The sequence below is a fragment of the Sceloporus occidentalis genome, unplaced genomic scaffold, assembly GCF_023333645.1.
Source record: "Sceloporus occidentalis isolate IW3139 unplaced genomic scaffold, rSceOcc1.0.p SCAF_5, whole genome shotgun sequence".
Lineage (NCBI taxonomy): Eukaryota > Metazoa > Chordata > Lepidosauria > Squamata > Phrynosomatidae > Sceloporus > Sceloporus occidentalis.
In genome coordinates, this window is record NW_028316985.1 from 133,391,923 (window position 1) to 133,406,674 (window position 14,752).

At 47.7% G+C, this 14,752-nt stretch overlaps 1 protein-coding gene across 3 annotated transcripts in view; it reads left to right on the forward strand.

The window, feature by feature from the left end:
- The window catches only part of LOC149312845 (E3 ubiquitin-protein ligase SH3RF1-like), a 74,441-nt gene that overhangs the window by 52,333 nt on the left and 7,356 nt on the right, over window positions 1-14,752 (forward strand). For all 3 annotated transcript variants that reach the window (XM_089525515.1, XM_089525517.1, XM_089525516.1), the window contains 4 exons: window positions 2,777-2,947; window positions 4,290-4,549; window positions 5,372-5,727; window positions 7,979-8,313. In XM_089525515.1, the coding sequence (XP_089381641.1) occupies window positions 2,777-2,947; window positions 4,290-4,549; window positions 5,372-5,727; window positions 7,979-8,313 (1,122 nt within the window). The remainder of the gene's footprint in view (window positions 1-2,776; window positions 2,948-4,289; window positions 4,550-5,371; window positions 5,728-7,978; window positions 8,314-14,752) is intronic.

Here is a 14,752-nt window from a genome sequence, read left to right on the forward strand (position 1 = left end):
GAGGAGGAGAAAGGGGCCGCTTGGCCCCTTTCTCCCTTGCGTTGCTGGGCGCAGCCATCTAAAGGCTGCACCCAGCGACACAAGACCAGGAAAGAGCTCCGTTTCGGAGCTCCTTCCTGCTCCGACGAAAGGGCGCACTAAGCGCCCTCGCTCGGCGCAATGGCGTCACATCCATGCTGCCTCGTTTGGAGGTGGCGTGTTCATGACACCATCATGGCGGCCCCCATGTAGATGGGGCGCCGCCATCTTGTACGTCCTCAGGACGTATTAGGCTTGGGGGCGTCAAGAAGTGACGCCCCTTTTTAAACCTAGGACGTCCTGAGGACGTCCCTTATGGCAGTTTTTAACGTGTCCAGGACATGTTTAACTTGCCATCTGGTTGAGAAATGTTTGGTTCATGTAGCAAAGAAATAAAAGCAATAGAATATGGCTTGAGTCATTGCCTCTCTTTAATTATGTGTCAAACCTATGACGGTATTTACAGTTAGATATATAAAATGTCTCTGCAGACTGTTTCCTATGCAGATGTGGAAACACTAATCATATGAATAATTAACTTGTTTTCTCATCCTTGAAGAACACCATCTAAATTGTGAAGTAATGTTGATAGTAAAAAGCAGGCTTTAAGTGGGTGTTACAAGTTATGGCAAAATCCAAAATAAAATAAACAGAGGAAACTTGGGGGCTAGTGCCATAGATTGTTCCAGCTATGTAAGCAGTCACATATTCTGGTGCTTGTGCAACCAGTTGTACAACTATGGATTCCTGCCTCAGCATTTGTGAGAGGTACAGTTTTTTATTTGTTTGTTTGTTTTGGGAACTCTTTGCCCATTCAGACATGAGGAGCAAGAACTTAGCTGCACCTTTCTTTTGGACCAGCCAGTGGACAAACAGTGTTTGAGATGGGCTTCAAGAATTTAATACAAATGGCTGAAGGCAGATGAAATTAGGAAAGGATATTACAGCTGTGGTAATAATAATAATAATAATAATAATAATAATAATAATATATTTGTATACCGCTTTTCACAAAGGAATCAAAGCGGATTCCAACAGTATAAATAAAACATCAAACAATTAAAAATTACAATTTAAAAATCTCAAAACCCCAACCCTCCCCCCAATCTTAAAAGCAGTGATCAAGCCATAAAAAGAGATTAAACATCAAAAATTTTAAAACTGTTCAATAGAATACACTAAAATTTCAGGCAGATTAGCGCAAGAAATGAGTCTTCCTCTAGAGAAGAGGGGGGGACGGGGGCGATGGTTTCAATCAATATTGATATCGGTATCAATAGAGGGAGGAGGCATGTCTAATGGTTATAATCTAGTCTGGAAAGGCCTGCCGGAAGAGATCCATCATAATAGCCTTTTTAAAGGCATCCAGTGTGTGGCGGATCCCGTCTGGCAGGTCGTTCCAGAGTCTGGGAGTGGCTGATGAGAAGGTCTTGTGGGTCACCGCTGAAAGTCTGGTCTTCTTAGGTTGTAGCAGATTCTTCCCAGAGGACCCAAGTGTGTGGGGAGGATTATATGGAAGTAGGCGCTCCCACAGTAGTCAAGACCCATGTCATGTAGGGCTTTAAAGGTTAGAACCAGCACCTTGTACCTTTCCCAGAAACTGATAGGGAGCCAGTGGAGAGATTTTATAACCAGTGTAATATAGGCAGTCCTGGATGTGTCCGTGACCAGCCTAGCTGCCATATTTTGTACCATTTGAAGTTTACAAATTTGGCATGAGGGTAGCCCCATGTAGAGCGCATTGCAGACGTCGAGTTGAGAGGTTGCTAGCACATGCGCTACTGTTTCAAGGTCTCCCTGCTCCAGGAAGGGGCACAGCTGGCGTATCAGCCGAAGCTGATAGCAAGTGCTCCTGACCATTGCATCCACCTGGGCCGTCAGTTGAAGCGACGAGTCCAGGAGCACCCCCAAGCTGCAGACAGAGTCCTTCAGGGGAAGTGTAACCTCATCCAGAACTGGCTGACATAACTCCATTCTCGGATTAGGGGTGCCTGTTACAAGTACCTCCATTTTACCTGGATTCAATTTGAGTTTATTTTCCCTCATCCAGTCTATTACCGCATTAAGACAGGTGTTCAGAGGAGAGACGCCATCCTTAGTCACTGCATCAGTCTGAGCCATAGAGAAATATATTTGGGTGTCATCAGTGTACTGACAACACCCTGCCCCAAGGGCACCAGTAGGGTCACACTTCCCCTGTTGATGCCCAGATGGAGATCATCGACTAAGGTGACCATGATGGTCTCAGTTCTGTAATCCGTCCTAAATCCAGTTTTAAATGGATCTAGATAACCCATTTCATCCAAGACTGCTTGGAGTTGAATGGTGACTGCCCTCTCAATTACCTTGCCTAAGAATGGTAAAAGCAAAACTGGCCTGTAATTGTTTCTATACAGCAGGTCAAGGGAAGGCTTTTTAGAAGTGGTTTAACCACTGCCTCTTTGAGGCAAGATGGAAGACAGCCTGCCCTGAATCTTCTATCACTGTCCAGCTATTGGACATTTGATTAGTGGATGCTTGTATATTGATAGGTGATGAAAGGTCTGAAACTGGGACCCTTTGATGGTCTCTTAACAATAATTTCAGTAGTCAAAATTATGGTGACTATATAAGGAACTTCTCACTCTGAATGAAAACAATGTGGTTCTATTTTCAAGTGGCAACCACTATGCAAGTGAACCTGTGATTTGGGCTGCAGAGGTTTCTTACCTTCCTGTTATTTAGCCTGCAGACCTGCATGAATGTTTTTCTTTTTCAGGTATGTTGCTATTTATCCATATGCTCCTAGAAAAGAAGATGAACTGGAATTGAGAAAAGGGGAGATGTTTTTGGTGTTTGAACGTTGTCAGGATGGTTGGTTTAAAGGAACTTCCATGCATACAAGCAAAATTGGTGTATTTCCTGGCAACTATGTGGCACCAGTTACTAGGTATGGCTGTCATTTGTCATACTCATCTTTATAAAGATAAAAGGAACAACCTCTTTGAATATCTTTTTTCCGTGTGGTCCAAAACTGCAGAAATAATCCAGTTTGAGACTGCCATATATACTCAGCTATAAGTCGAGGACAGGTTTGGGGGCCAAAAATTATGGACTCATGGGTAAGTCGAGGGTAAATTTTAGGGGCATGCAACAAAGGATCTAAAGGATGAAGCAAACGGAAAACAGTGACTTACAAAATAACTTAAAAAATTCGAGAAGGCATAAGTGTTGGTGCTCTTCCTAAAGGCTGGATGGATGACAGAGTGAGGGGCAGTGTTTTCAGGACAGATTGTACTCTTACCCCTCACCAGGGGATGGTTTCTTTTTTGTACAAGAGTTAAAGTACAGTACTTACATTGACCCATGGATAAGTCGATTCAATTTTTTGGGGTCAACTTTTTGACTAAATTTTTTAGGCTTATACATGAGTATATATAGTACTTTAACTGTCCTGGCTCAATGCTAGGTAATTCTGGGAACTGTAGTTTTGAGAGACATTTAGCCTTCCCTGTTAGAGAGCTCTGGTGCCACAATAAACTACAATTCCCAAGATTCCCTAGCACTAAGCCAGGGCAATTAAAGGGATCTGATACTGGATTATTTCTGTAGTGTGTTTAAGACCTAAGATACAGGGTTGAGTCATCTGTATTGGGAATTCTGAAATACTCAAAAATCCAAACCTTTTTAATGGGTATTGATACCTTTACTTTCTGATAGTTTCAGTGTACATGGCCTTTGTTTTATGTTCAAAATTATTTTAAAATTTGTACAAAATTACATTAAGGCTATGTGTATAAGGTGTTCATTAAGTACTGTATATGGAAATATTCCGAAATCCAAAAGAAAATCTGAAATCCCAAACACTTCTGGTCTCAAGCATTTTGAATAAGGGGCACTGAACTTGTAATGGTTTGTTGTGGGAGGGAGATGGTAGCTTGACTGATTTAATAAGATGTAGATCAAGGTTGGAATCCTATTGAGGCACTATGCTGCCAAAAAAGAAATTGTGCAAGCAGTTGTACTTTCTCACATATTGTTTTGTTTTATCTCTGGTGCTACTAATTATTTCACAAGCACACATGCAGAGAGATCAAATCAACTATTGAGACCTAATCAATCACTGAGCAACAGATGAGCTTAGTAACCATTATATCTATTTCACAGTTGGTTGTGCAAATGCGGAATCCTCTATAACTATCCATAAACAGCACAAGTATGCTGCTGTACAATTTATATTATGCTGAAAGTATATAGGATCTTGGCCTAAAGCATCATATTACCTTTTACAGGGCAGTGACAAGTGCCTCCCAAGCAAAAGTTCCTGTATCTACTGCTGGCCAGTCAGGACGGGTGGTAACCATGGTCAGTGCTTCCACTGCTGGAGGAACAGTGCAGAAACTTCAGGGAAATGGTGTGACAGTGAACTCCAGTGCAGTACCAACTGCTGTGGTCTCTGCAGCCCATATACAAACAAGCCCACAGACCAAGGTTCTGATGCATATGACTAGCCAAATGACAGTCAACCAGGCTCGCAATGCAGTAAGAACAGGTAATATATTGCTTTATTCCTCAGATTAAGTGCTAGAATAATGAGGATTAAGATTTTCATTATCTGCTAGTTTAATGGTTTCTTATGTCAGTTCAGATTGATTGAGAACAAGTACAGGAGGAGATACAATATGTTTTTGTGTGAATTTGCTCCTCTATTCTCCATGCAATATGAATGTATTCTTTATTAATTTTTAAAAAATATGTTAAGATATGTCAAGAAATGAAACATAATCATGTAGTAATTTATTGAACTATACAAATAGTTGGCAATTTAAAAACCACAATAGTTTATTGAATTTTCTCTTATTTGTTGCAGGGATAAGATAGGCCAGTCATGGCAAACCTTTTAGAGACTGAGTGTCCAAACTCAAAGGCGTTCCCGCACTGGGTGTTAGCCAATGCTGGGGGCAGGACTTCCACTTTCTGAGGGCAGGACCTGCCTGGAGACAGCTGAAGACCCGGAAGGGTGGGGAAAAGAAGAGGAACAGGTGCATGTCTCCGGGGAGGCAGCTGAAGGGCCGGGAGGAAGAGGAGGAACAAGCGTATGCCTGTTCCTCTTCTCCCCCCCCCCCCCCCGGTGCCTTTAGCTGCCTCTGGGGAGGCAGCTGAAGGCCCAGGATGAAGAGGAGGAACAGGGCACATGTGCCATAGGTTCACACCATGGAGATAGGCTATTACCAGATGTCAACTTGAAGGAAGAGTAAGAATGAGATAACAAATGAGAAGATTTTCAGGTGTTTCCTGGATTGTACATTTTATCATGACTTGATGGTGTGTGTTTTTTAATTCTCTTAAAATGCTCTTCTTCCTGTCATTCCAGTTGCAATACACAACCAAGAAAGACCTACAGCTACCGTGACACCAATTCAGGCTCAAAGTTCAACATGCCTTATTCCTGCTGCTGTCATTATTCCACACCATTCTGTTGCCCCACAACAGCTGCAACCTCAGCTTTCAAATGCTGCTGCTTATATCACGGCTGTGAATATCAACCGGACCAATGTCCCATTGGCTTGTGCTGCGGTTTCATTAAACTCTCCTTGCACTTCTGCATCTCTGGATGGAGATACAAATGGGAGGATTGTGACTGTTCACAGTGGAGCTCCAGCATCTCCTGAAAACACCTTAGCAGCTTCAGGAGTTTCTACTGCCAGTAAACCTGATAGAGATGGGAAGGTGGGCATGGAATTTGGTTCTTCTCCATTGTCTCTATGCAGTATATGAACTGAATAGCAGTTAAAAATTCAGAACATTTTGTCTTTTATAGTAAAAGGATTTTTAAATCCTATTGTTGATTAGTGGCTTCTCCAAATGTTGTCATTTGGTTATTTTCTTAAGGGAGGAACAGACCACCAGGAAGGGGTGGCTTGAGGCCACTGCTGAGAAAGCTGGATTGGAGCCGCAACAACTTCACGCCACAGCCCCAGTCCGCCTTTTTGCCAACCGAAAAAGAAGTGGCAAAGAGCCATTCCTTTTTGTGCTGGCAAAAAGCCAACTTTTCCACGCCGCTGCAGCTTTAAGGCACGGCATCTAAACATTGCGCTGTCAGAGTGCCCAGAAGCTTGCTGCTGTGTGTGCAGCCGGTAGCTGTGAAGCCAGCTTCCAGGCATCATAGGGGTATGCGTCGTGCGTCCAATCCAGCTGGAAGCTGGCTTTTCATGCTGGTATGTACCAGCCCTTAGTCTTTAGTATCAGGCAGTGTCAAGTTTAACTTTTTAATATAAGTAATAAACTGCTTAGATAGTAGCTAGCTTTGTGCTCCCTTGAGAACAAAATCTCAATGGGATATAAAACTTGCTGCTGCTGCTAAAAGAATATTGCTTTAAAAATCAGTGGAAACTATTTTATGAAACAGGTTTCATTGTTTCAATTATCAGTCATGCTGGACTTCCAGTATATTTTCTTCTTATACTCTTTAGACCAGGATTATTTAATTAGAGAATTGCATGAGAATACATTGTAAAGATTAACCATAGTTCTCATAAAAGAAAAATATTTTTGATTTGTAAAGCAACAAAGATTGCACACTTGGCTTTTTAATGTAACATCCCTAGTATACGTACATGTCCCAGTGTTTCTTGCTAAATGCTAGCAGCTTTAGTAAGATGAATGGTTATTGGTCAGGAGGTGAGAGTATGGTGAGAGATCACCAACTCCTGGATCACTATCTGAATAATACAGTGGCATCCAACAATAAAAGCAAGCAGAGAAAAAATGAAGACAAGGGGGACTTGGAACAACGGGGGGTCAGAAAAGGCTGCATTCTATCACCCTACTTGTTCAACTTACATGCAGAAAACATCATACACAGAGCAAGAAAAAGTGAAAATCGTAGGAAAGAAATGAACATTCTAAGATATGCAGATGATATCATTCCACTGGTAGAAAACAATAAAGATGTGGAACAATTACTAAAGAATGTTAAAGAAGTAATAAAGCAAGCTTAATGTTGAATAATGGCCACAGAGAATTTACATAAATTAAATATAGATATAGATAAGAGCCCTGGTGGTGCTGTGGTTAAATGCCTGTACTGCAGCCACTCACAAACCACAAGGTTGTGAGTTCATTACCAGCCAGGTGCTCAGGCTCCACTCAGGCGTACATCTTTCTGAGATCTCTAAAATGAATACCCAGCTTGTTGGGCACAATTGGCTTACACATTGTAAACCACTTAGGGAGTGCTTAAGTGCACTGATAAGCAGTATAGAAATGTACTTGCTATTGCTATGGAGAAATTGAAATAGTTAAAGACTTCTCATACCTTGGATCAATCATTGATTGGGCTAGGACTGAGAAAGGCAGCTATGAAATAACTAAACAAAATCCTAAAGGCAAATATATAAAACTGAATACTAAAGTTAGTATTGTCCAAGTCATTGTATTTCCCATCACCATGTATGATTGTGAGAGCTGAACAATGTAAAAAGCTGATAGAAAGAAAATAAATTCATTTGAAATGTGCTGGTTAACGATAGCTAAGAATACTATGGATGGCCAAAAAGAGAAACAAATAGATCCTAGAACAGATCAAACCTGAACTCACCCTGAAAGCCAAGATGACTAAATTGAGACTGTGGTACTTTGGCCACATCATGAGAAGGCACGACTCACTAGAAAAGACAGTAATGCTAGAAAAGATGGAGGACGAGACCACATACCAGATGGATAGACTCAGACCAGGAAGCCTGCACAAAGTGGGCAAAACAGTTGAGGACAGGGGTCTGTTGCACAGATTATAGCTAGATACTTCATGTGACAGAAAACCTGAAAAACCCTCCTATGCAAATGTGATGGTGATACTGTCAAAAGCCAACAGAGATCAGCAGGGCATTGTGTGTTTAAAACAGAGTAATCTAGTGGGTTCTGTGTTTTTTTAATCTAGTAAGTATTTTTGTTTTAAAATAGTACTGACATTTATTTCCAGAAAGAAAAAAAGGGGCTGTTGAAGTTGCTTTCAGGAGCATCTACCAAGCGCAGACCTCGAGCATCTCCCCCATCATCGCCAACTCTGGAAGTTGAGCAGGGAGGTGCAGAGGTTCCCCTACAAGGTGCTGTAGGTCCAGAGATCTCATCAGTTTCCAGTCATGGAAGAGCTGAATCCTTCCCCATGGACAATGAAGCATCAGTATCAGTGCAGGAGAACACACATCGAAAAGCAAATACTGTGGAGTCAAATATCCCTATAGCTCCACCTCCGCGGCAGCCCTGCTCTTCATTGGGCCCAGTCCATAACGAATCTAGACCTGTGGTCTGTGAACGGTAAGTTGTTTTGCTGTAACTAGAAATATGATACTCTGTTTACATGTCATTTACATGTAATATTCTATTTGCATATATCTGGAAAGGGTTAATGTTAAAAATGATATTAGAATTTTGATACCTTTTTTTGTAGGACAAATTTTGGTGTGAGATGTTCCATTATGTCTGAAGTGACATACACTGGTGCCTCGGGATACGAAATGATCGGGTTACGAAATTTCCGGGATACGAAAAAGTTGGATTGGCAAAAACTGTTTCGGGTTACGAAATATTTTTCGGGTTACGAAATTCATTTCGGCGCGAAATTCAAATGCTGCAAAGTGCAGCTATAGGCTTTCCAGTGCTTTCGGGTTACGAAAGGAATGGCGGAACGAATTAATTTCGTAACCCGAGGCACCAGTGTATTTTACTGTTTGAGGCAGTAGTTAACAGAAGTGGATTGAAACAGCAAGAATTGTTGTTGTTGTTGTTGTTGTTGTTGCAGCTAAATATCTTTAAACCATTGAAAAGAGTCCAGACAAACATTTGAACTCTTAGTCTTCTTTCCGTTTCCTCATAAAGTAGCATTTTTCCCTGATTGCAGTTTTGGCATACTGTTTCTTCTTCGTGGTCTCTGCGAATCATACAAATGGGTTTCACTCCGCCTGCGCAGTGCTGCTCGGAAACTTCTGGAATCACTGGGCAAAGTTCACTTTGCAACATATAGAAACTTTTTGGCGGTAACTCCGCCCACCCGTTATAAGGCCCCTGCCTTCCCGCTCTTTCCCCAGTTCCTTTTTTCCGCCGCGCTTGCTGCTTTAGGGAACTTCGCTCTTGCTTCTGTTATTGGATCACTGGCTATTTGACTTCGGACCGTCCTTGACCACTCTCTTTGACCACTGCCCCCACTGTACTTTGACCTCGGACTGCTTTTGACTTCGACTTCGTCTTCTCTCCATCGCCCCGTCACGATGTCGCCTCCTTTTAAGAAGTGTGATGTCTGCGGAGGCAAACTCCCGGTCCAAGACTCTCACTCTTCGTGTCTTCTCTGTCTTGGCGGCAACCATGATATGAAATCCTGCTCGCTCTGCAAATCTATGATGTCGCAGGCGCGTAAAAACCGTGAATCCCGCTTGACGTCGGCGATCGCCCAGGGTAAGGTCCACGGGGAGTCTTCCTGCCCAGCTGCGGCTCCTTCCCTCCCGGCTGCCGCTCCTGTCCCGGCCCCGCGCGAGAGCCCTACAAGCGCCGCTTCGGCTCCTCCAGTACTAACAACCCCCGCCAAGGTGGACCGCGGCTCTCACAAGCCCAGTGCCACCGCCAAGTCGGCTTCTGTAGTCAGCGGCCCAGATAGGTCCAGTACCACCACCAAACTCTCAAAGAGCCCCTGCACACTGTCGGGGACCGAGGGTTCGAAGGCTTCGACGTCGGCCGCTGGCTCTGCCTCCAAGGTCGGGACCGACCGGTCATCCTCGGCTCCGTCCCATAAGCCCAAGCATTCCAAGAAGGCTAAGGGAGGAGACCTCACCACTCCGACGGCTGCAGTCTCCAGCCCGTCAACCTCTGCCCCGGAGGCTTCTATGTCATCAGCCCGTTCATCTCGGATGAGAGAACTCCAGGAGAACCCTTTCTTTCCCCGGGAGGCACCCAGGCCCATCAAAAAGGCCAAACACTCTGACTCCGCTTCTTCCGAGCCACCCAAGAAGAAGCCACGCAAGGAGTCCTCCAAGTCCTCGGACGGGCGCAGTCAGCATAAGGATGCTGAACCCCTTACTCCACAGCGTTCAGTACCAGCACCGGCCCTCCAGACTCCCACTCCATTGCCACAGGGCTCTTCCGTGCAAGATGATGTCCCACATCTAGCCCCGACGCTCTCTGAGCTGACCACCGTCCAGTTCGTGGGTTCAGACGATGATGACCTCGCTCCACCTCAGCTTTCTCCGATTGCTGCCCGCTCGCCGATTTCGGTACCATGCCCGGTGGTTGTGCCATCTGAAGATGTCGGCCGGGATGACCTTGATGTCTTCTATGATTCGGAGGTAGACCGTTATTACATGGCAGTCCCGCGAGAGACGGCACTTCGCAAGTTTGATGAAGGTTGCCGTCACCGGGCCCCAAAGGACAAGGCCTCAACGGTTACCTCCAAGCCCTCCACCTCATTTGCAGCTAAGCCGTCTTCATCAAGGCTTGAGCTTGGAACACGCTCCCACGGGCCCGGCCGGGACCGTCCCGAACTGGAGCACCTGGTGATCCACTCCGATACCGAGTCGGATCTTGTACCGGTACCGTCACCGGCCTCACCTGACTCGGCCTCTGACGACGACCTGTCACCACAGGACTCTCCACAGGTCATGCACCACCCTGAGCCAGCGTCGCCTACTGACGACCACCGATCCTTCAGCGAGCACGTCATCAAAATGTCCAGGGCTCTGGACATTGAGCTGGCTTATCCTGAGGAGGCGGCCCGGGATCCGGTGGAACAAAGGGTCCATGGTCGGGTTCCAACCCCACCCTGCATCCCTCTCCTTCCGTCCCTGGAGACCATCATCAAGCGGTCCTGGGACAACCCTGCGGCCTTGGTCAGCACTTCGCGGAAGGTGGAAACCCTCTACCGAGTCTCTCCGGCGTCCTGTCCATGGCTGTCAACTCATCCAAGACAGAACTCGGCCATCGTAGAGGGCTCGCAGCTCGCCTCCACCCACAAACAGGCCACCTCTCCAGTAGACCGGGAGGCTCGCAAGATCGATGGGCTGGCAAAGAAGGCCTATTCAGCTTCTTGCCTAGCTGTCAAGGCCACCAACTACACTGCATGCATGGGGGCCTATGTGCAGTCCTTGATGGAGACTATCTCCCCCCGGATTCCCGACGTCCCAGATGATGTCCAGAGGAAGCTGGTCGGGGTCAGAGACGAGGCCCATTCCATCACCGCGTGCCGCAACATCACTGACTCTGGGTAGGGCGATGTCGGCGTCGATGGCGCTCCGTCGACACGCCTGGCTGCGGGGCACAGATCTCACTCCTGGAGTCAAGTCAGCTATCGAAGAGATGCCTCTCGATGAGTCTGGACTCTTCAACACCGACACCGACGACCGCCTCAATCGCAAGTTTAAGATGAAGGCAGCCGCGAAGAAACATGGCATGTCATCCTCGGTGTCAGCCCCGTTTCGCAAGAGTCAGCGCCCATGGCAATCCCAAGGCCAGTCCTACAGACCATTTGGTCAGGACCGCCAATTCCACCAGCAGGGCTCTCAACGATCCAGGCACGCGTCCCAGTCATCCTCCTCCCCTGGCCGTCGGAATTTTCCTACCCGGCACCGAAAGCCCCGCCGGCAGGATGGTGACCAGGGTAAGAAGAGAGACTGATGGGGTCTAGCGCGCTTTGTCCCTTCTCCCCCATTTTTCCTGGACATGCTCAGGCCATTTGCTACCACCTGGGCCTCCATCATAACAGACTCGTGGGTGCTCAACATTGTCCGTAGGGGATATGCCCTTGAGTTCCAAGAGCTCCCCAAGACCGGAGTCTTCATGTCCACCCCCCCTCGGACACCCTTCTCGACGAAGTGCGCGCTTTGCTTAGCAAGGGGGCAATCTCCCCTTTACTGCCCGGCCTGATTGCCAGGGCTTTTTTCTCCAGGTACTTTACGGTACCGAAGTCGGATGGAGGCATCAGACCCATCCTGGACTTGAGGGATCTGAATTTGTGTCTTGAATACCGGCGTTTCTGAATGGTAACCCTGGCTTCCATTCTCCCCTTGCTTCATCAGGGTCTCTGGTTTGCAACGATCGACCTGAAGGACGCTTATTTCCACATCGGGATTTGGGAGTCGCACCGGAGATTCCTCGCATTCGCCGTCGGTTCCGCTGCTTACCACTACAACGGGCTCCCCTTTGGTTTGGCCACGGCGCCCAGAGTTTTCACGAAGTGCATGGCACCGGTGGTGGCATACCTCCATCAGAGGGGCTTCATGGTCTTTCCGTACCTGGACGACTGGCTGTTCGCCGCCGAGTCCCAACAGGAACTGCGGGAAGCAGTCTCGTTCGCTTTGCACCTCCTAGGCTCCCTTGGACTGGTCGTCAACCGAGAGAAGTCCCACTTCACACCGACCAGGCAGGTCAAATTCATCGGGGCCATTCTCGACTTCGAAAGATGCTCCGCCTTTCTCCCTCCAGACCGTTTCCAGGCCCTGACGGCGTCACTCAAACCTTTCATCTCCCACAGAAGGGTAAAGGCCAGAGACGTTCAGGTCACCCTGGGACACATGGCATCGACAACGTCTGTCACACCTTGGTCACGGCTTCGCCTCCGACCTCTACAGTCCTGGTTTCTCTCGGTCTTCTCCCCGATGGAGGACCCCCCGTCCAAGTGGCTCACGGTACCGAGACCTGTGGCGGCTTCTCTCAGATGGTGGTTGGACTGCCGCAACGTGTGCATTGGAATGCCTTTCCTTCAGCCTCAGCCCCATCTAACTCTGACAACAGATGCTTCCCTGGAAGGTTGGGGTGCTCACCTGCTCGACCTGGTTGTCAAGGACAAGTGGTCAGCCCAGGACAAGCTCCTCCACATCAACGCTTTGGAGATGCTGGCGGTAGAGAAGGCACTGAGGGCATTCGAATCCGCTGTTGCAGGCAAGGTGGTCCTCCTGAGGACGGACAACACCACCGTGATGTACTACATCAACAAACAGGGAGGCACCAGGTCCAGAACCCTGCTCGATCTCACTCTCCGCATCTGGGATTGGTGCATCCAGAGACAGATCCTCCTCCAGGCGATTCATCTTCCTGGAGAGGACAACGAGTTGGCAGATCGCCTCAGCAGATCTCCGTCGGTGTGCCACGAATGGAGGCTCCATCCCGAGACGGTCAGCGACCTCTTCGACCGGTGGGGAAATCCCCGGATCGATCTCTTCGCGACCAGGTGGAACAGCCACTGTCCCCAGTTCTGCTCCAGGAAGCGAATGGACGGATCCCTCGGAGACGCGTTCGCTTTCCTTTGGACGGGAGAGCTCCTCTACGCCTTCCCTCCGTTCCCTCTCATCATCAGGGTGGTGTCCAAGATGACAACGGACCGATCGCATGCGATCCTGATCACGCCGTGGTGGCCGAGACAACCTTGGTTCGCATCCCTTCTCCACCTCTCCAAGAGATGCTTCCTCCGCCTCGATCCTCGCCCGGACCTGCTGTCGATCCAGGACGGACGGATTCTCCATCTGGACATCGAGAGCTTACCACTGGTGGCCCGGAGGATACGGCCCTGACTGCCCTGCCGGAGGCAGTGAGAAAGGTGATCCTGGCTGCAAGGAAACCTTCCACCCAGCGGTCCTATGCCCTGAAATGGAGGAGGTTTAGCGTCTTCCTTGATCGAAAGGGCTTGTCTTCTGCTCAGGTGTCCACTCCAGTGGTGCTGGAGTTTTTGATGGCGCTTCTGGATGAGGGGCTGTGCCTCGCATCCATTAAGTGCTATTTGTCTGCCATTTGTGCTAAGTACCATTTCGGGGGGAGGGCTTCCTTTTTCAGGGATCCCTTGGTGAAGGGGTTCCTTAAGGGATGTGCCAACTTGTATCCTCCTGTGTCGGTACCAGCACCGGCTTGGAGCCTGGAGGCAGTACTGTCTGCACTCCAATCCAAGCCCTTTGAACCGATGGCCACAGCGGACTTGAGACTATTGACTTGGAAAACCGCTTTTCTTGTGGCAATCACCTCTGCCCGCCGTGCGGGCGAACTCTGTGCCTTACGGAGGGACCAGCCCTTCCTGAGGTTTCACAAGGACAAGGTGGTCCTCCGGACAGACATTACTTTCTTGCCAAAGGTTGTGTCTGCTTTCCACATGTGCCAGGACATTGTGTTGCCTACTCTCGCTTCCAATCCGACTTCGGATGCGGAGCGAAGCCTGCACTCTCTTGTTTTCCTCGTTTTACTGGCGTTTTACCTGGACAGAACTGCTGCCTCCAGTCGGTCCGAGAGACTTTTCCAATGCTACTCGGAACCGAAGAAAGGGTTGCCTGTGTCTGCGCAGAGATTTTCCAAATGGGTGGCCGGTACCATCCACCTCTGCTATGAATTGTTGGGCAAACCTCTCCCTGGCAGGGTTCGGTCCCATTCTACAAGGGCAATGTCAGCATCCTCTGCATTCCTGTCGGGGATTCCCTTGGAGGATGTCTGTAAGGCTGCTGTCTGGTCCCAACCTCTGACTTTTATTAAGCATTATAGGTCGGACACCAGAGCCATCCGAGACGCAGCTTTCGGGAGGGCTGTGTTGGTTTCAGGGTTGCATTGATTGCACTACTGATGGTTTGTGTTTCAGCACTTATGTACATATGCCACTGTTTCCAATTTGTTCAATGTGGTTTGCACAATTTCTTTGGGACTGGTCTTGCATGACCTCTTGTTCCCTTCTCAGGTTTAGCAATGTTATTGCTATGTTTGGTCTGTCCATCAACAAAAAGACTGACTCTTTTTATGG